This window comes from Artemia franciscana, chromosome 7 (genome assembly GCF_032884065.1).
Source record: "Artemia franciscana chromosome 7, ASM3288406v1, whole genome shotgun sequence".
Taxonomy (NCBI): domain Eukaryota; kingdom Metazoa; phylum Arthropoda; class Branchiopoda; order Anostraca; family Artemiidae; genus Artemia; species Artemia franciscana.
The window spans coordinates 47,157,797-47,178,104 of NC_088869.1; the positions used below are offsets into that span (position 1 = coordinate 47,157,797).

The 20,308-nt window shown below is 36.7% G+C and overlaps 1 protein-coding gene across 2 annotated transcripts in view; it reads right to left on the bottom strand.

The window, feature by feature from the left end:
* LOC136029384 (transcription factor kayak-like) overlaps window positions 1-20,308 on the bottom strand; it is a 58,126-nt gene that overhangs the window by 37,420 nt on the left and 398 nt on the right. For both annotated transcript variants that reach the window (XM_065707710.1, XM_065707709.1), the window contains exon 2: window positions 11,687-11,796. In XM_065707710.1, the coding sequence (XP_065563782.1) occupies window positions 11,687-11,785 (99 nt within the window). In that variant the 5' untranslated portion in view covers window positions 11,786-11,796. The remainder of the gene's footprint in view (window positions 1-11,686; window positions 11,797-20,308) is intronic.

Below are 20,308 nucleotides of genomic sequence, written 5' to 3' on the forward strand. Positions count from 1 at the left end.
CTCTTCAATAACGAGTACATACTAGTCAAAACAAGACAAAATAGTCACAATATGTAGAATACATTTGAGCTAAAGCACGGTGTGAGTATTTCCACGGTTTGGTACAATTTTTGCAGACCCAAATTTGAACTTTTTTTTTAAGTATCTCTCAAAGTCTTGAGTTGCAAAATATGAAGTGTGGAATAGATGTACATCCCTAACGACCGCAAACTAACAAAATTACGAATTTCTGATCATCCACAAGCCAAATTGTAGTCCGGCTTAAAACTAAGGGGTCGACAGTGTACACAATATACGACACATTAGATAAACTATCAAGATACGAAGGCCTAATTCCTGATAGCAAATAATGAATATAAGCATCAAATAGATGAGGGGAGAGCATCCCACCCTGCCCTACTCTGGATTGTACTGGTATATCATCGTAAAGCCCTGTACGCAATTTAAAAGGAAGAAACGAATTACTATACCAAAAATTTAACTAAATGTATGACAGAAGGGATCACTCCAAACTCTGACAGAGAATGTCATACTAGTGCATGACAAATACCATGCACTATCAATGGTCTTAGACAAATCCTAAGCACAAATATGTACTTCATAACCTTTAGACTGGGCATCATAAAGAATTAAAGCTAAAACCATGTGCGCATGTTGGCATCTAATGCGAGGTTAAAAATCAAATTGGTTTGAATTTTTAGTAGTCCTTCAGTAATATATGGGAGCAGAACATAATCAAAAATCTAACTATTATTGCATGCAACAGTGATAGGCCTAAATGAGCTGCAATCAAAAAGGTCTTTTCCACGTTTAAGAATAGAGGCTACCGAACCGCAAAGAAAGGAATAAGGCACGACTGACAAACATAAGCGAAACTGGAATAGTAACTGGAGCTGAGTGACTAATGCCGGTCAATCACAACGTAAATGATAAGCGCAAATCCCATCAAGATTACTCGATTTAGACTTCAGTTTCCGCATATTATCAATAACACTTTTAGTTGATGCAGGAATAACCTGCCGTTGCAAAACTTCAGCAGCCAAAAGTATATAAACTAAGCCTTCAAAACGTAATGTCCTTTCAGGGAACAGAGCATCATTAGAACGAACCAAAAGAACATGCCGGTCAAAGCCCGCTTTTGTCTCACTCTTTATATTAAACATTTGGCCTTGCTTTTAACAGCGTTACAGCCGGAGTCTTCTTTCCAAATCGAGCTTCGAGTATCGAGTTTCAACCCAGATGACGAAAACAGCCACACTCTCAGCTTGTTTCATGCACTCAACAAATCGAAGGTAATATATATTCAGTTGCACTCTGCTTATGGAAAAAAACACTCATCCACAGTCGATTAAATGGGATCTTGACCTAGGACAACAAGGCAGTTAGGGTAGAAATACATAAAGACCAGCTTGCTTGCCCCCACTCACGTTTCATACAACATTTTTTATTAGTAGAAACGCAAAAACCATTGGATGGATAAGCAATTAACGTCACAGAAAGAAAAAGGGGAAGGTGCCCGAAGCCACGTTCGTGTTTGTCAACATAAACGACAGAACAGGTGACATCTAAGGAGCAAATGTTGTGGTCACAATTGGTCACGGCACCACTGCTGTGATTAAGAATTTTAGGTGTTATACGACAACCAATTGGTAAAGAGTCTAAAACTAGGTTAGCATGAGTTGAGGAGCTATTAATATCTCAATTAAAGTCACCTGTCATTAGCCACCGATAACGGTGACTTTCAATATTGCAAAGCAGAGTTTTAAGGGATGAGGAGGCATTAAAAAACTTAGCGAAAATAAACGCTTCTGACCACAGTGAAGGAAGACATTAATGAATAAAAGGTTACCAAGTCCTACTGCAATAACATTATCGAGGAATAAAATAAGACTGGTGATAAGGGTGTGGCTAATCGTTTGATACCATATTCCAGGCCAGCGCAGGGTAGGTCTTAAGTTTTGAGGGCATTGGTTCGAAACACAATACGTTGGCTGCTTCTTCGTAGAGAGTTAACAGAGATGGCAGGAAGTAGGCGTTACTGCAGGAACAAAATGCCATAATCGTTCATTTTTTGGTTTGTTGAACCATCTTTATAATTTATGCCGTTGATATTAAACTAACAGAGTGAGACGGTAATTCAACGATCATTTATGAATCACTAACTGTAACAAGAGTTCGTCTTCCTCGGATATGCTTACTTTCGCTCTTGCTGATAACAGTACTCTTGTTCAAAGATGATCGCCCTTTTTGAAAGAGCTATTCAGTGGTTTAATGTTAAATACCTTGCCTTGAATGTTGAAAGGTTATTTTTTCTCATTTTCTCAAGTTTCAAAGACATACTCTGGTTTAAATGAAATATTCGTATCGAGGACCCTTAGTAGACCTAAAGATCGATTTGTCCGATTCCTAGGCATCTTGCTCGGTGAAATTTTTTCTGCCAAGCATCATACTGATCTGATTAAAACGAAAGTCTCCAGAAGCCTCGGGATCCTTAAAACACTCAAACTCATTATCTTAGCATCTTAGAATTCTTAGTACTCTTAGTATTCATTATTCTTAGCATTCTGCTCTATAATCTAGTTCAGTCTTATGTTTAATTCTGTTCTGTTATTTGGACGTCAACTTTTTCCTTTTCACTGAGGCCACTTTCAAAACTTCACGAAAGCAAGGATTCTTATGCGGGACACTAACTGTTCCTTACTTAACCCCTTGCTTGATTTTAAGTATATTTATTTTCTTTTACTTGTGCTTCTTTACTTTTTTAAGGTTGAATGGCCAGCTTCCTGCTGCCTTATGTGGTAATAGTTCTTTTATCTCTGAGAAATAAACTTATCATTTCCGCATTTCAAGCAACTTACAGATTCCTCATACTTCATCAATAGAGTTTGACTTCAACCCCCAGCTGCCACTTGTTAGATATCTTCAAAAAGTATGTTAGAGGATTTCTAGTTAATAATTAAGTCTTCCCCAGTTTTTCTTGGAGTTGATATCTCTGGATTAGGTTGCATGTTTAATTGAGTAGGTGGATAAATCTTTTGATGAATAAAAGAACTCAGAACATGAACTGAGAAGAGCTCATATGGCACTTGTGATGAGGTCGGAAGAGCCAAGAGCCAAGAGCTCATATGGTATGAGCTCTAGCAAAATTCTAAGAATCAATAGATTGCTTTAAAAGGAAAATCAGAGGCTCAATACCGGTCGGGATTTAAAATAAGAGCTCTGGATCACGAGGTCCTTCTAAATATCGAAATTCATTAAGATCCGATCACCCATCATAAGTTAAATACACTTCATTTTTTCAAATTTTTCCTCTCCCTTCAGCCCCCCAGAGGGTTGAATCGGGGAAAACGACTTTATCAAGTCAATTTGTGCAGCTCCCTGACACGCCTACCCATTTTCATCGTCCTAGCACGTCCAGAAGCACCAAACTCACCAAAGCACTGAACCCCACCCCCTAACTCCCCCAAAGAGAGCGGATCCAGTCCGGTTACGTCAATCACGTATCTACGATATTTATAAGCGTTTTCCAAGATTTTCGGTTTCCCCCTATAACTCTCCACAATGTCAACAGATCCGGTCGAGATTTGAAATAAGAGCTCTGAGACTTGAGTTCCTTCTAAATATCAAATTTCATTAAGATCCGGTAACCCGTTCTTAAGTTAAAATACCTCAATTTTTCTAATTTTTCCAAACTAACAACCCCCAGCTCCACCAAAGAGAACGGATCCGTTCCAATTATATCAATCACGTATCTATAACTTGTGCTTATTCTTCCCATCAAGTTTCATCCCGATTTCTCCACTCTAAGCGTTTCCCAAGATTTCCGGTATCCCCCTCCAACTCCCCCCAACGTCACCGGATCTGATCGGGATTTAAAATGAGAGTTCTAAAGCACAAGATCCTTCTAAATATCAAATTTCATTAAGATCTTATCATCCGTTCGTAAGTTACAAATATCTCATTTTTTCTAATATTTCCAAATTACTCTCCACCCAACTCCACCAAAGAGAGCGGATCCGGTCCGATTATATCAGCAACGTATCTTGCACTTGCACTTATTCTTCCCATCAGGTTTCATCCTAATCTCTCCGCTGTAAGCGTTTTCCAAGATCCCCCTCCCCCCAATTTCACTGGATCCGGTCGGGATTTAAAATAAGAGATCTGAGTTACGAGGTCCTTCTAAATATGAAATTTCATTAAGATCCAATCACGCCTTCATAAGTTAAAAAAAACTTCATTTTTTGATTTTCTAGAACTAACCCTTCCCCCCACCTACCCCAAAGAGAGCGAATCCGTTCCGGTTATGTCAATCACGTATCTAGGACTTGCTTTTTTTCCCACTAAGTTTCATCCCGATCCCTCCACTCTAAGCGTTTTCCAAGATTTTAGGTCCCTCTCCAATCCCCCCAATGTCACCGGATCCGGTCGGGATTTAAAATAAGAGCTCTGAGACACGGTATCCTTCCAAACATCAAATTTCATTAAGATTCGATCACCCGTTCGTAAGTTAAAAATACCTCTTTTTTCTAATTTTTCCAATTTAACCGTTCCCCCACTCCCCCCCCCCCCAGATGGTCGAATCGGAGAAACGACAATTTATAATTTAATCTAGTCTGGTTCCTGTTACACCTGCCAAATTTCATCGTCCTAGCTTACCTGGAAGTGCCTAGAGTAGCAAAACCGGGACAGACAGATAGACAGACAGACAGAATTTGTGATCGCTATATGTCACTTGGTAGATACCAAGTGCCATAAAAAACCCGATGCTGCGGGCAAAAAATCTCACCCAGTGTTAATATAACAGACTCTTGACAAGCAAGGGCCTTTACAGCCTCCTTATTAGAATTAAATAATAAAAAACTAGTTTTTTTTTTAACTGAAATTAAGGTGCGACATTAAAACTTAAAACGAACAGAAATTACTCCTTGTATGAAAGGGGCTGTTCCCTTCTCAACGCTCCGCTCTTTACGCTAAAGTTTGACTCTTTCTCTCAATCCTACTTTATTAAACAGTAAAAAACGTTAGCGTAAAGAGCGGGGCGTTGAGAAGGGAACAGCCCCTTTCATACACGAAGTAATTTCTGTTCGTTTTAAGTTTTAATGTCGCTCCTTACTTTCAGTTTAAAAAACTAGTTTTTTATTTAATTTCTGAACGTTTTTGAATTAATGCATGTTTGATTTTGGCTCTCCACACATAAATTAGTAAAATGAAATTTGCACATTAATTCTCTTTTTGGCTAAATGGCTTTCTCTTAATTTTGATCAGACGATTTTGAGAAATAAGGAATGGGGAAAGAGGTATAGTTGCCCTCCAATTTTTAGGTTACTTAAAAAGGCAACGAAAACTTTTAATTTTTAACGAAAGTTTTTATTAGTAAAAAATATACGTAACTTAAGAATTAACTTGCGTAAAAAACTTTTAAATTCTTATATTTTTATTATGTATATGAGGGGGTTTGTCCCCTCGTTAATACCTCGATCTTTATACTAAATCTTAAGTTTTGTCCCAATTCTTTAAGAATGACCCCTGAATCAGAAAGGCCGTAGAATAAGTAGTTGAATTTACTAAAAATACTTTAGCATAAAGAGCGATGTAATTATCTCCTCCTAAATACCTCGCTCTTTATGCTTAAGTATCTTAGAGCCCCTCATATGCTTAATGATCTCTGTTCGTTTTAAGTTTTAATGCTACTCCTTACTTTCAATTGAAAAAACGTTTTCATGTTTATTTTTTCATTGTTTTTTTTTTATAGTAATGCTAGAACATCCTGCGCCCTTTTCATCGAGTTTCTCTTCCCCCATGACATATTCCTCCAAGGAAGATACTCCCACATAGCCCCCTCCTCTCAACTCAACCCCTTAAACTTGCAGCCCCTCCCCCAGAGACTGTGGGGGAGTAAGTCATCCCCAAAGACATAGTTATTATGGTTTTTGAGTATGCAGAACAAAATGGCTATCTCAAAATTTTGATCCGTTGACTTTGGAAAAAAAAGAGCGTGAGAGGGGGCCTAGGTGCCCTCCAATTTTTTTTGGTCGCATAAAAGGGCACTAGAAATTTTCATTTCCATTCGAATGAGCCCTCTTGCGAAATTCTAGGACCACTTGGTCGATACAATGACCCCTGGAAAAAAAAACACACACCCGTGATCTGTCTTCTGGCAAAAAATACGAAATTCCAAATTTTTGTAGATGGGGCTTGAAATTTTTGCTATAGGGTTCTCTTATACGCTGAATGCGATGGTGTGATTTTCGTTAAGAATCTATGATTTTTAGGGGGTGTTTTCCCCTATTTTCCAAAATAAGGCAAATTTTCTCAGTCTCGTAACGTTTGACGAAAAAGATTAAATTTGATGAAACATATATTTAAAATCAGCATGAAAATCCGATTCTTTTGATGTATCTTTTAGCATCAAAATTCCAATTTTTAGAGTTTCGTTTACTATTGAGTCGGGTCGCTCCTTACTACAGTTCGTTACCCCGAACTGTTTGACAAAGAACATAATGCAAATCTTTCAGAATTGAGAAGTTAATTCAATGAGCGTTTTGAAGACTTCCAAAATTTTCGATTGCATCGCAGTTCGTCACATCTTCTTTTGCAGAAATTTGATACTGAAGAATTCTTATACTTTTGTCCTACAACATTTTGGAGAAGACGACGCTGTAGTGGAGATATAGCCAAGTGATTTACAAAGTGTCCTTTCATTGAAATTCCTCACTTCAAGTATTGAAAATATTTAACATTTTGTTCCAAAGAAAAAATATTCAATTTTTGTCCAGGGTGGTTTATGAAGGCAATTTTTAGCTCAACATATCTATGTCATATTCCATTTTCCAGTAAAGAATTGATTAAAAGCAAGCATAGGAACCGGTTGACCGACAGACATATGGATATTTTGTTTACGTAAATTAAAAATAAATATCTAAAGGTACTAAACAACTGTATGAATTAAACAAACACATTATACCTTCCTACCTTGTTGGGTAGGTTACTATTAAAGGTTTTTGAGTTGTAAGGCTGCTGAGCCACTTAAAGTTTAGGAAGCCACCGGTATTTAAGGCAAGTTAGTCAACTTTTTTTTTCAATGAAAACCCAAAAAACCGTATTTTCCAGAGTAAATACCAAAAATGATGTTTTTCGGAATATACAGGGGATCTAAGAGGCCAAATACCCCCATAACCAATTGGCACTGCAGACAACCAGCTAGAAATGTGGTTTTTTCATTATGAGACTTTAGTGTCCATGTTGAAACAAATACAGATAGATGTTATCCTCGCTTAGGTAAATTGGGTGCGTCGAAGTAAAAAAAAAAGCAATGGTAACAGAATTGGACAATTTTATAGGTTCAGCAAACTAGTTATGATCAATAAAGTAGTTGGTCGTAAAATGGCTTTTTTAAGTCAGCATGGTACTCGAAGGTAAGACGGCCAACCTTATTAGTTATGTTATTGCCAATCGAAGACTATCTAGTCTCGGATTAGCGGAGATTATTGCTATTCTCTTATTATTGCTATTCCTGCCATGCTATGCAAAGTTGCTGTCACCACGAAGACAATTGATCTGAAGATTGGCCGGGAAAAAACTAATATTCTAACGAGCGAGTGGAGATGCATTGGAAAGTGTTATTTTTCTTGACAATACTTGCTTGGAAGTCGTCTATTAATTCAAGTATCTGGGATCTGTCGGCTCTGTACTCCTTTATGAATATGGGACTTGGTCTCTGGAAGCCACGGACATCCATGCTATCAAGTTTGACCATTCCTATTTTAGACGAGTCCTTGGTATTCCCCTTTGAGATACAGTCAGTAATACCCAAGTTGGACTGCGTTGCCACCAGAAAAATGGCATTGGACTGATAAAAAATGGCACTTAACCTAGTTTGGCCATGTCTATTCTCCCATTTTATAGCACCGAGCTCCTCGAATTCAGATGCTTTTTTTCTTCGTGTAAGGATCTCGAACACGTAAAAAAAGATGTCTACTTCACTTACATTCACAATCCGGGCTCAATCTCTGGTCTTGACTTTTTCCTGATTTCCACAACAACAACCACTGAAGTAATCCCTAAAGTGTTGACTCACCATATTTCCCAAATATAAATACATTCAAATTCTACGGTCCTATACATGCCCCATATTGAGGAAAGGAAGTGGTTCTATAGAAATGAGTGGGATAAAACAAATGTTATTTTGTTTCAGTCAGTCTGTGATAATATAATTGACAAGGTTGAATTGCAATTTCAGTTACTGCAAGAAGTCCTGTCGTTACCTATGTCAGAGAAGCTGGTCATGCTGAATATCTATGCAAGTAAGCTGATTCACGCAATTCATTGTGAAAAAAAAAAGGCTGTTCAAATCAAAAAGATCCCCATTGGGCCTGAAGTCCTTGATTCGTCCGAAAACACTGAGTTATTTCTGGTATCCCTTGTCTAAAGCGAGTAAAAAGCCCCATAGCAGTATTATGAATAAATTTTGTTAGCATGCTAAATGTCATATTGCTAGATATCTGTCTAAACAACTCGCTAACATAATTGGTCAAAATACTGAACTAGTCTGTTCGAATCCCAATTCGACGTGAAAGCTGGTAAAGAGTTAGAAACCCAAAGACCTTTCTTGCGCTAAGCTTGCAAGAGAAGCTGAGTTGATCTCCTTTTATGGAGTTGAGTTTTCACCACCAGACCAAACACCCCAACTACAATATAAATCAGAGCTCAATGCGGCACTCGATCGTTCAGACTATGTTATAGGTTTTTTATTGTCAATGAAAACAGTGAAAGAAGCTATAAGAAAGCTAAAGAAAACATTTTCAAGAGATGTTGACAAAGTGTGTGGTACTCATTTGTTTTACAGTAGGGATTGGCTCATCGAACACCTTACTTCACTTTATCAGATGATTTCTACTTCTGGATCCGGGCCTCGTGCTTTTTCAATAGACACAGTTACCTAATAGGCTAGTCCTAACAAAAGGCAAAGAACCGGGACAATGTATCTACTGTCATCCTGGTATTTTGCAAATTAATGGAGCCGCTTAATTCTAAGAATCAATAGATTGATTTAAAAGGAAAATCAGAGGCTTAATGCCGGTCAGGATTTAAAATAAGACCTCTGAGTCACGATGTCCTTCTAAATATAAAAAATTCATTAGATCCGATCACCCACTCGTAAGTTATAAATATCTAATTTTTTCAAATTTTTCCTCTCTCTTTAGCCCCCCAGATGGTCGAATCTGCGAAAACGACTTTATCAAGTCAATTTGTGCAGCTCCCTGACACACCTACCAATTTTCATCGTCCTAGCACGTCCAGAAGCACCAGACTCACCAAATCACTGAACTCCTCCCCCAAACTCCCCCAAAGAGAGCGAATCCAGTAATGTTACGTCAATCACGTATCAAGTACATTTGCTTATTCTATTCACCAAGCTTCATCCCGATTCCTCCACTCCAAGTGTTTTCCAAGATTTCCCCCTCCAACTCCCCCCAATGTCAAAAGATCTGATCGGGATTTGAAACAAGAGCTCTGAGACACGAATTCCTTCTAAATGTCAAATTTCATTAAGATCCGATCACCTATTCGTAAGATGAAAATACCCGGATTTTCACGTTTTCCAAGAATTCCAGTTTCCCCCTCCAACTCCCCCCAATGTCAAAGGATCTGGTCTGAATTTATAATTAGAGCTTTAAAGCACAAGATCTTTCTAAATACCAAATTTTATTAAGATCTGGTCACCCTTTCGTAAGTTACAAATACCTCAATTTTCAAAATTACCCCCCCCCCCCCCAACTCCACCAAAGAGAGCAGATCCGGTCCGGTTATGTCAGTCACGTATCTTAGACAGGTTTTTATTCTTCCCATCCAGTTTCATCCTGATCTCTCCGCTTTAAGTATTTTCTAAGATTTCCGGTCCCCCACTCCCACCTCCCAATGACGATGGATCCGGTTGAGATTTAAAATAAGAGATCTGAGTTACGAGGTCCTTCTAAATATGAAGTTCCATGAAGATCCAATCACTCCTTCGTAAGTTAAAAATACGTCATTTTTTCTAATTTTTCAGAATTAACCCCCCCCCCAATAGAGAGGATCCGTTCCATATTATGTAAATCACGTATCTAAAACTTCTGCTTATTTTCCCCACCAATTTTCATCTCCATCCCTCCAATCTAAGCGTTTTCCGTGATTTTAGCTCCCCCACCCGAAACTCCCCCCAATATTACCAGATCCAGTCGGGATTTAAAATAAGAGCTTTGAGACACGATATCCTTCCAAACATCAACTTTCATTGAGATCCGATCACCCGTTCGTAAGTTAAAAATACCTCATTTTTTTCTAATTTTTCAGAATTAACCCCCCCCCCCCAACTACCCCAAAGAGAGCGGATCCATTCCGGTTATGTCAATCATGTATCTAGGACTTGTGCTTATTTTTCCCACCAAGTTTCATCCCGATAAGTTAAAATTACTTCGTTTTTCTATTTTTTCCGAATTAACGGGCCCCCACTCCCCCCCAGATGGTCTAATTTAATCTGGTCCGGTCCCTGATACGCCAGCCAAATTTCATCGTCCTAGCTTACCTGGAAGTGCCTAAAGTAGGAAAACCGGGACCGACAGACAGACAAACAGACCGACAAATTTGCGATTGCTATATATCACTTGGTTAATACCAAATGCCATAAAAAAGGTGTTTAACCCCTGTTCTCAACAGCTCTCTATCGTTTTTGTTATGGCTCGGCAATAAAATTTGTATTGCTATTAGCACTATTACTCATCTGGGCCTTCTGGTTACGTCAGTTTTTAAATTGAATCGTTTGGCTCTTTTTAGCATTTTGTAGAAAAAAAATCGCCGTACATACGGGCTCCTTGTTGGCAGTAAATTGTGGCTTAACCGTTTTTTACTTGCGCGACTTTACAGTGACTTCATTATTCCGCCCATTCGGTCGTTTTCTTTCTAATAGCCCATCCTATTGGAAGGAGTTTAATTATTGTAAGTAACTTCTGAATGGGGGCGGGAAATTCCAGAGTAGCAGCAAAATATGGAGCCAGAGATCGTCTTACCACTTTTATTGAAAGACGGACTAAATTTAGAAGTTTGCTTGATTTGATTCATGATTTTTGCGTTTTATATTCTTAAAGTGAGCCTATCTGTTTCGTTTCAATTGCTTTGATGGAGGATCTTCTTTTCTGTGGTTGTATATATCGTGTTGCATTTCAGTATGTTTTCCTCTTTTCTTTATTTACTATTATTCTGTTTACTAATGATAAAACAGGAAATAATTCATATATATATATATATATATATATATATATATATATATATATATATATATATATGTATATATATATATATATATATATATATATATATATATATATATATATATATATATATATATATATATATATATATACATATATATATATATATATAATTTTCATCCTGTCAGTTTTACATTTCGTTAACGAAATTTTCACACTTCTTAGGCATTTGCTAAAAATCCTTTGCTAAGCACTTTCAACGGCGGATCAGCAGGGTAATAAACACCGTGATGTTCTAAGCGTTATTAAACATCCATTGTCCTACTAATCCTTCTTTGAATGCAGATCAATGAACGGTTTTTAGATACTAAGGAGTTTGAAAATGTCAGATATGATCTTTAGCTCAACAGCAACAGCATGCATAAAAAACTCAAGCTTACAGTTGTAGGTGTGATTGGTTCTGCTCCCATTGCCATTGATGTTAATATGTCAGCTACCGTGAGGCGAATAGCATCTGAATTTTCTGGTGTGCTCGTCATGTTATAAAAGTCTAGAAAAAAGGAAGAAACATCAATTATAAAAAGAAAACATTCAGAAAAACAAAAATAGAAACTTCAGTTTAAGAGTTCGAAAAGTTAAGAAAAGCTATGGGCCCACCCACCTACTGCCTACTGACATCCTGTCAAAACATTCACTGAGACCATGAAAAACGCTTTCACACAACCGATACTTGCATCCTATGGAGTTCAGCGCCTGTTAAGCATTTGCAAATGTATAAGTGCACCCACAGGTCCAACAGGGAGGGAAGGACCAGAGAGCTCTTTCAGAGATGAGGGAGGTATAAAAAAGATGTATTTTATGCCTCAGTTTTTTGATGATGACAAATCTTTCAGGCTTATGACGAAATCAAAGAACCTTTTCTTGTGATAGGGTTAAATAACAAAAAAGCATTTTCTGAATACAGTTATTTGACAGTGGGGAGGGGAGTCCTTCAGAAACTTTTTGAGAAATAATTTTTTTATAAATGTACATATGACTTTCAGTTCAATCAATTATTACGTTTAGATGCATTCCATGAAGAGGCTAACTTCTACAAAGATGATATTTTGAACAGCATATAGTCTACAAATTAATAAAAAAAAAAAATGTGAGCTCCCTAATTTAAAAATAAAAAGCTACAGAAATCAGCCTAAAGGATATGAGCGAAGAAGGAGGCAATGTTCCACCAAAAATTGAACCTACATCAAACAAAATTAAGTTTTTGTCAGAAATGCAATTTAAATTCTTCTGACTCCCCCTTCTCCTAGAATGGACTGCAAGAAAACATATAACCCAAATTGTATATGTTACATGCATTTCACCATACATTACTCTCTTTTTCAAATGGAATTAACCGCAAAGAACCAACATCAATGAAACTGAGATATAGAAAAATACATGGGAAACACATAATTTGGGCTAAACGTTTGCTCATTTAAGGATGGTTGGGGGGTAAAGTAAACTGCTTTTAGAAATGATATAAGTAAGTATTTTAGGATGTGTTAAAATTATTCTCGGAATTTTGTAGAGTTTCCTTTGGTCCAACTTGTCCTATCTGTCCAAACTGTAGACTAATTACGTTTTTTCAGACAATTCGTGGTAACGAACTGTAAGTAAGGAGCGACCCGGATGTAACCGAAACTCTAAAAAACGGAATTTTTATACCGATAGATACATCAAAAGAATTCGATTTTTATACGGATTTTAAATATATAACTTTCATCAAGTTTAGTCTTACCCATCAAAAGTTACGAGCCTGAGAAAATTTACCTTATTTTCAAAGAAAGGGGAAAACACCCTTAGAAGTCATAGAATCTAAACGAAAATCGCAACATCATATTCAGCTTACAAGAGAACCCTGCTGTAGAGGTTTCAAGCTCCTAACTGGAAAAATGTGGAATTTTTATATTTTTTGCCTGAAGAAAGATCACGGATGCGTTTTTACTTGTTGTTTGTTTGTTTTTTCAGGGGCGATCGTATCAACCCAATGGTCCTAAAATGTCGCGAGAGGCCTCATTCTAACGGAAATTAAAAGTTCTAGTGTCCTTTTAAAGTGACCAAAAAATTTGAGGGCAACCACCCTCATTTTTCCCTAAGTCACCGGATCAAAATTTTGAGGTAGCCATTTTGTTCAATATAGTCGAAAAATCTAATACATACGTCTTTCAGGAAGACTTAAATCACCCACAGTCCCCGGGGGAAGGGCTACAAGTTATGGACTTTGCCCATTGTTTACACATAGTATTGGTTATTGGGAACTATATAGACGTTTTCAGGGGGATCGTTTTCTGGTGGGGGGGGGGGGTGTAGTGGGAGAATCTTTCCCTGGAGGAATATATCATGGAATAAGAGAATTTCCATGAAGGGGGCGATGGATTTCCCAGCATTATTTAAAAAACAATGAGAAATTAAACAAACAAAAAAACAAGTTTTTTCCAACTGAAAGTAAGAAGCAACATTAAAACTTAAAATGAACATTTACTATATGAGGGGGTTCGTCCCCTCCTCAATACCTCACTCTTTACGCTAAAGTATTTTTAGTAATTTCAAAATAGTAATTTATTCTAATTAAATGGCCTTTGTGGTTCAGAGATCATTCTTAAAGAATCGGAACAAAATTCTAACTTTAGCGCAAAGAGCGAGGTATTGTCGAGGGGGCAAACCCCTTCATATACGTAATAAAACTATACGAACATAAAAGTTAGTTACGTAAGTTACGTATATGTATTACTAATCAGAACGCTTGTAAATAAAATTAAAAGTTCTAGTGACCTTTTAAAGTAACCAAAAAAAATGGAGGGCAACTAGGATCCCTCCCCCCACCCCTTTTTTCTCAAATCATCCGATCAAATTTTTGAGAAAGTCATTTAGCCAAAAAAGTAAAATTAATATGCAAATTCCATTGTAATTATTCATGTACGTTGAGCCAAAATCAAAACCTGCATTAATTCAAAAACGTTAGGAAATTAAATAAAGAACAAGTTTTTTTTTAACTGAAAGTAAGGAGCGACATTAAAACTTAAAATGAACAGAAATTATTCCGAACTGAAATTATATGAAAGAGGTTGTCCCCTCCTCAACACCCCGCTCTTTACGCTAAAGTTTGACTCTCTCTCACAACTTCACTTTTTAAACAATAAAAACCTTTAGCGTAAAGAGCGGGGCATTGAGGAGGGGATATCCCCTTTCATATACGGAATAATTTCTGTTCGTTTTAAGTTTTAATGTCGCTTCTTACTTTCAGTAAAAAAAAACCTGCTGTTTTTATTTAATTTAAGAAAAGGATCGTTTCAAGACAACCGTATGCAAGGTCACTTCTGGAGTAAAAATAAGCAAAAAAAACACGTTTTTTTAAACTGAAAGTAAGGAGCAATACTAAAGCTAAAAAATAACAGAAATTATTCCGTATATAAAGGGGTTGCCCTCCTCCTCAATACTTTATATTTTACGCCAAAGCTTTTAGCACTTTTGAAAAATCTTCCTAATTTAATTAAATGGCTCTTGGGTTTCAGGAGCTTTCTTAAAAAATTGGGACAAGCAGTCAAACTTTAGCGTAAAGAACAAGGTATTGGGGAGGAGGGCAATGCCTTCATATACGGAATAATTTTTGTTTTTTTTTAGTTTTTTACTTTCTGTTAAAATTTTTTTTTATTTCATCCTCTAAAAATTTCATCCACAGTTCCATCCTCATTAACCCCCCACCGTACAATTTCTTGCTGACGATTCAGCCTGAAAAATTCTCCTTAGTATACTTTCATTTAAAAAAGACTTTTATTTTTTAACCGTTTTCTCGATCAGTCCGGAAGTCCCCTTCCATGGAAATTTTCTTCCAGAAATCCAAACAGACTGGAGATAGCCCCTGAATAATTCACCCGGAACATCTCTAAATGCAAAATTGAGTTGGCAAAGAGAAAGTAAGACAATTAAAAAGAATTTCGTAGAGGAATTCAGTCAAATCCTTCCAGTGTAAGATTTCTTCTGGAAAATTCACCCCTGGAAATTTCCCTCCCCAAGGAAAATTCCCCATATGGAAACCCATCTCAAGCACAAAATCCTCCCCTCCCCCAAAAAGGCTGTATACTTCCCAATAACAAATAATATAAATAAACAATAAGCAAATTTCACAACTTACAGACATCTCAAAATTTTGATTGGATTGGGGAAAGGGCGTGGGAGGGGGGCTAGGTGCCCTCCAATTTTTTGGTTACTGAAAAAAGGCACTAGAACTTTTAATTCCAGTTCGAATACACCCTCTCCCGATCTTCTAAAACCATTATTTCGATACGATCATCCCTAAAAAAAAAAAAAAAAAAAAAAAAAAAAAAAAAAAAAAAAAAAAAAAAAAAAAAAAAAAACAATAAACATGCATCCATGATCTTTCTTCTGACAAAAAATACAATTTCACATTTTTGTATATAGGAGCTTTTAACCTCTACAATAGTGTTCTTTGATATCCTGAATTTCATGGTGTGATTTTCATTAAGATTCCTTGACTTTTAGGGGGGGGGTGTTTTTATCTTGTTCAAAGATCAGGCAAATTTTCTCAAGCAGTTAACTTTTGATGGGCAACACTAAACTTGAAGAATTTTATATATTTGGAATCAGCACAATAAGTTGATTCTTTTCATGTATATATTCATATCAGAATTTAGTTGATGAGGTTCCATTGGAACAAAGCAATATTATTCTTTGCTTTTATTTCTTGTCAAAAGATGGTTCACATTACCAGATAGGCCTAACATCAGTTAAGACAGATCCACAAATGTACAAACTTTTCCATAGAGCCTTGGGCTATATCCAAGCATTAAATGGGATGGAGCTGAGACGCAGATATAGTGGAAGCGGCTCTGATAATCCAATAAGTACTAACCAAATATTTTGCAATGATCTAGTTTAATAGCCTACAACTGTCAACAAATTAGAGCATCGCCAAGCAGCCTGAGGCCAGACGGCTTGATGCTGCAGTGAGTTGTTAGTAGTAGTAAATTTAGGTTCTGGTGATTCAAATCATTTGGCACATTGTTTTGTCTTAGGATAGTATACTTTCAAAATCTGCTGGTCTTTATATTCTTGCATGCAAGTCAAATTAAGTTACAATGCCCCTATTTTGAGACCTGGGCTGTGAATCTTACTCTACTTTTTACCAGTTTGGATAGTGGATTCAAAATCTTATCATACATGACAAAATTGAATAGATTATATTTTGACTGTAGTACAAGAAAAACATAGCTAGGTATAATATTTAAAGGTTAAGGGTCTGAAAAGCATGAGCATAGGCATACTTTCATTTTTGGTTGGCAAATGCTTTGAAATCCCTCCCTACACTTTCAAAACAGGTCTATAAACCAAACAATGGCTGAGAATAGTATTTTCAAGTTACTTTAATTCCTACTACACTTTTTGAACCTGATAGATTATATCAAAATAGCTATTTACAGCTAATTTGATAAATCAGATCACTGTGATTATGACAAACCACCAAAATCTTGTTACAGTGGGATATTTTCACATGCCAGGGGTTCAGCAGGTTGAAAGTTCTGGATATTAAACAACAAACTAATCCAATTGCAGATACCGTCCCTGAAAACTTGCTAACACAGCTGGTAAACTCTCCAAAAAAATACAGAGATAGTGCAATACCATCCCTTCTATATCTTATTATTACTAACAGCCCAGAAAGTAGCCAGTCAATCCAAAACCTACCAGCACTTGGTGCAAGTGATCACCTTTGCATTGCTTCAACACATCTTTTAAGTCTAAAGCCCAATAATACAGTTATTAAGAAATCTGTTGATTATAAAGGTATTTACAAAGAGTTGCAAGAAACAGAGTGGGAAAAAATGATCATGGCTGGCAATATTGAAAAATCATGGACAAAATTCAAGAAAATTCTACTCCAAATTGAAAGGTTAATCCATAGTGACTAACCTCATTCAATTTTGAAAAATCATGGTCATCTTTTGTCTGAGAAATTTAAAAGGGATAATCTATGATGCCACCAATGAACACCTAACAAATTGCTGGTTGATGGACAACATGGCTACAGAAAAGATTAATTCATAGAGACTAACCTCATTCAGTCTTATAACATAGCAACAAAGTTAATATTGGAAGGTATCCATGTAGACATAGTGTTACTCAACCAGGCAAAAACTTTTGATAAAGTTGTGCACTGCTACCTCAATAGGAAACTTAGAGTCTACAAAGTCAATCCTGAATGGATTATCAGTTTTTTAGTGGGAAAACATAGAATATAGTCCTATATGATGAAAAGGGATACCAGCATACTGAGATCTAGTGCACATCCTCAGCAGGGTGCCACAAGGTCCAAAGCTTGGACCTTCCCTGTTAAGGTGGTACATTAATGATTCAGCAGCTGTAGTTTCCAATAACATGGCTTTATGCAGATGAAACTATACTGATTGGTCCTGCAGAGGATGAGCAATGTGCAGTGTCAATACAAACAGACCTTGACAGCCTGTAGAACTAGTGCAAGCAGTAGGGTCTGGAATTTAATGCAGATCAATGTAAAGTCTTTCCTCTTGGTTCAAGAAACCCATACCACAAATATTCCATGCTGTCCAGCACAGGTACAAGATTGATACTTGAAAGTGTCAAAGAAGAGCATGACCTTGGTGTTTTCATAGATATTATATTGAAGTTCAATGGGTATGTTCAGCACCAAGTTTCAGGAGCCAACATGGTGCTCTTGGCATGACAAAAAGAACTCACCATTAAAAACCTAAGATTATAAAGAAGCTGTACATATTATTAGTACATCCAAAAGTTGAATTTGGGTCAATAGTCCCTTATCCCCAGTATAAAACACAAACACATGCTGGAGAGGGTCAAAAGGAGAGCTACTAATTTCACAAACAACCTCAGACACCTGCAGTATGAGGAACACCTAAAAAAGCTAACCCTGTCAACTTTATACCTTCAGGAGAAAGTGTGGAGACATAATAATGATGATGAAGAAACTTTAGGATGCAGATGCAGGAAATGCTTTTTTCTCACAAGCTGAATCGAAAACCATCATAAGACACTCAAAGAAGCTACAACTGTTTACCCATGACCATCATGAGTGATATAACTTCTTAGCTACCTAAGGCATCCTGTTATGGAACTCTCTTAGCAAAGCAACAGTACAAGCAAAATTCACCAAAGTGTTCAAGAAATCAATGGACAGAGACTAAAGAGATATGGAGTATAAATTCATCTGGGATGCCCCTGAGTTCACACATAGAAAACAGCACCACAAGATCACCCACCCAGCAATGTTCTACAGGAGGATCCCCCCATCTCATCACTGGCAGTGCAATTTAAGGTGATTTTCAGGAAACTTCCAACCAAAATATATTCTCTACAAAAACAGGCTTTGAGCAAGCCCAAGATATGATATGGGTGGATTGTAATCTATGATGTTGTACTGACTGGTGATGTGAAAAAAAAAAAAAATCCCCAGACTGCCCCTCTTCTACCTATCCTTTTTCAAAATTGTGCAGTTGCCATCATTTTTCCTATAACTACAATAGCTCAAAATTTCACTTAGAATAACCAGCCTACTCTCACTTTGAGGAAAAATTGAGTTGTGGCTTATAGTCTAACTTGATCCTTGAAGTCAAACTTAGTATTCATTCCAAAGTTAAAGCAGGTGATAGACTACATTGGAAATCTAGTTTAAACAGGTTTATATTAACTTAGATTGTGCTTGGTAGTACAGAACCCAAAGTTTGAACTCAGCTGCAGAAGTCTATTAGAGGGCCTGGACACTGATTCCAGTGATGAATAGGTGTCCCAAATATGCAAAAGAACCTCCACATTGATCCAAACAAAAAGAAGAAGAAGAAAAATTCAAACTTGGCTGAATTGTTGGAAGTTGATTTGCCAAAGTTTTTAGTCATGGAAAAACACTTGTCACACACATTTACTGGAGTTATAGATTGATTGCATGAAGTTTTATTCTCTTACCTCAAGAACTTCCTGAACCAGTGAAAAGCCACAAAACCAGATTTTTAAAACATCTTAGCATAATTCAATAAGCCTTTTAAGTGGCTATGATTTTATGGTACTTCCTTCTGATGAGAAGTGATTGTAAACTAGTACCAGTGGCTACACCATGACAGGGATAGAAACAGAAACCTAAAAGGTCTTCTCATGTCTTAATCTGAAGACAGTTTTAGGCTATTAGACCATTTCAAAATGTTTGGTTAGTACCTATTAGAGTATCAGAATTGCTTCCAGTTCAACTATGTCCCAGCCCTAACCTACTAACTGCTTTGATATAGCCCTATTTGGCAATATGAACAAACCTTTGACAAGAAATAAGAGTATAAAATAATATAAACAAATAAATCAGCAGAATTGTTTTGAACATTGAATTTGGAACCAGTACTGAATGGGGAATTGAATGATAGGCCTACAATATCTAAGCTAACCTACTCCTTTTTTATAACAAGCTAGCCTAGCTTTTACTTCAGCAGAGGTCATGTATAAGGGTTGGGTCAACTGATCCTCTTCTTTGAAAAAAAATTGGGCATTAGCCTACAGTTAGGACAATTCATGAAAACAATCTTAACAAATCCTAAAATACTTTCTTAAATCTTTCTCAAAAACATTTAATTTTACTTTACCACTCCCATCCCCTGGTACAATGTGTATACATGTAGCCTAAAGTATATGTTTCCTATGCATTTTTCCATTTTACTGATGTTGCTCCTTGCTGTTAAATCAATTTGAACAAATGAGCAATGCATTGTTAAATGGAAGGAGCATATACACTTTTGGCTATATGTTTGCACAAAAAGGGGGGAGGAAAACTAAACTGAAGTACTTTTGAGAATGATATAGGCTAAGTATTTTAATATTTTTGATGTCTATTTTAGAATTTTATCCTATACTGTTTCCTATTAAGTGAGCCCATCTGTAAACTAATACCAAAAACTGTTTAAAACCTAGCCCTAAACACCCACAGAAATGAGTTTGTAGGCACCATGACATAGCTAAGGCATACAGTATTTAGA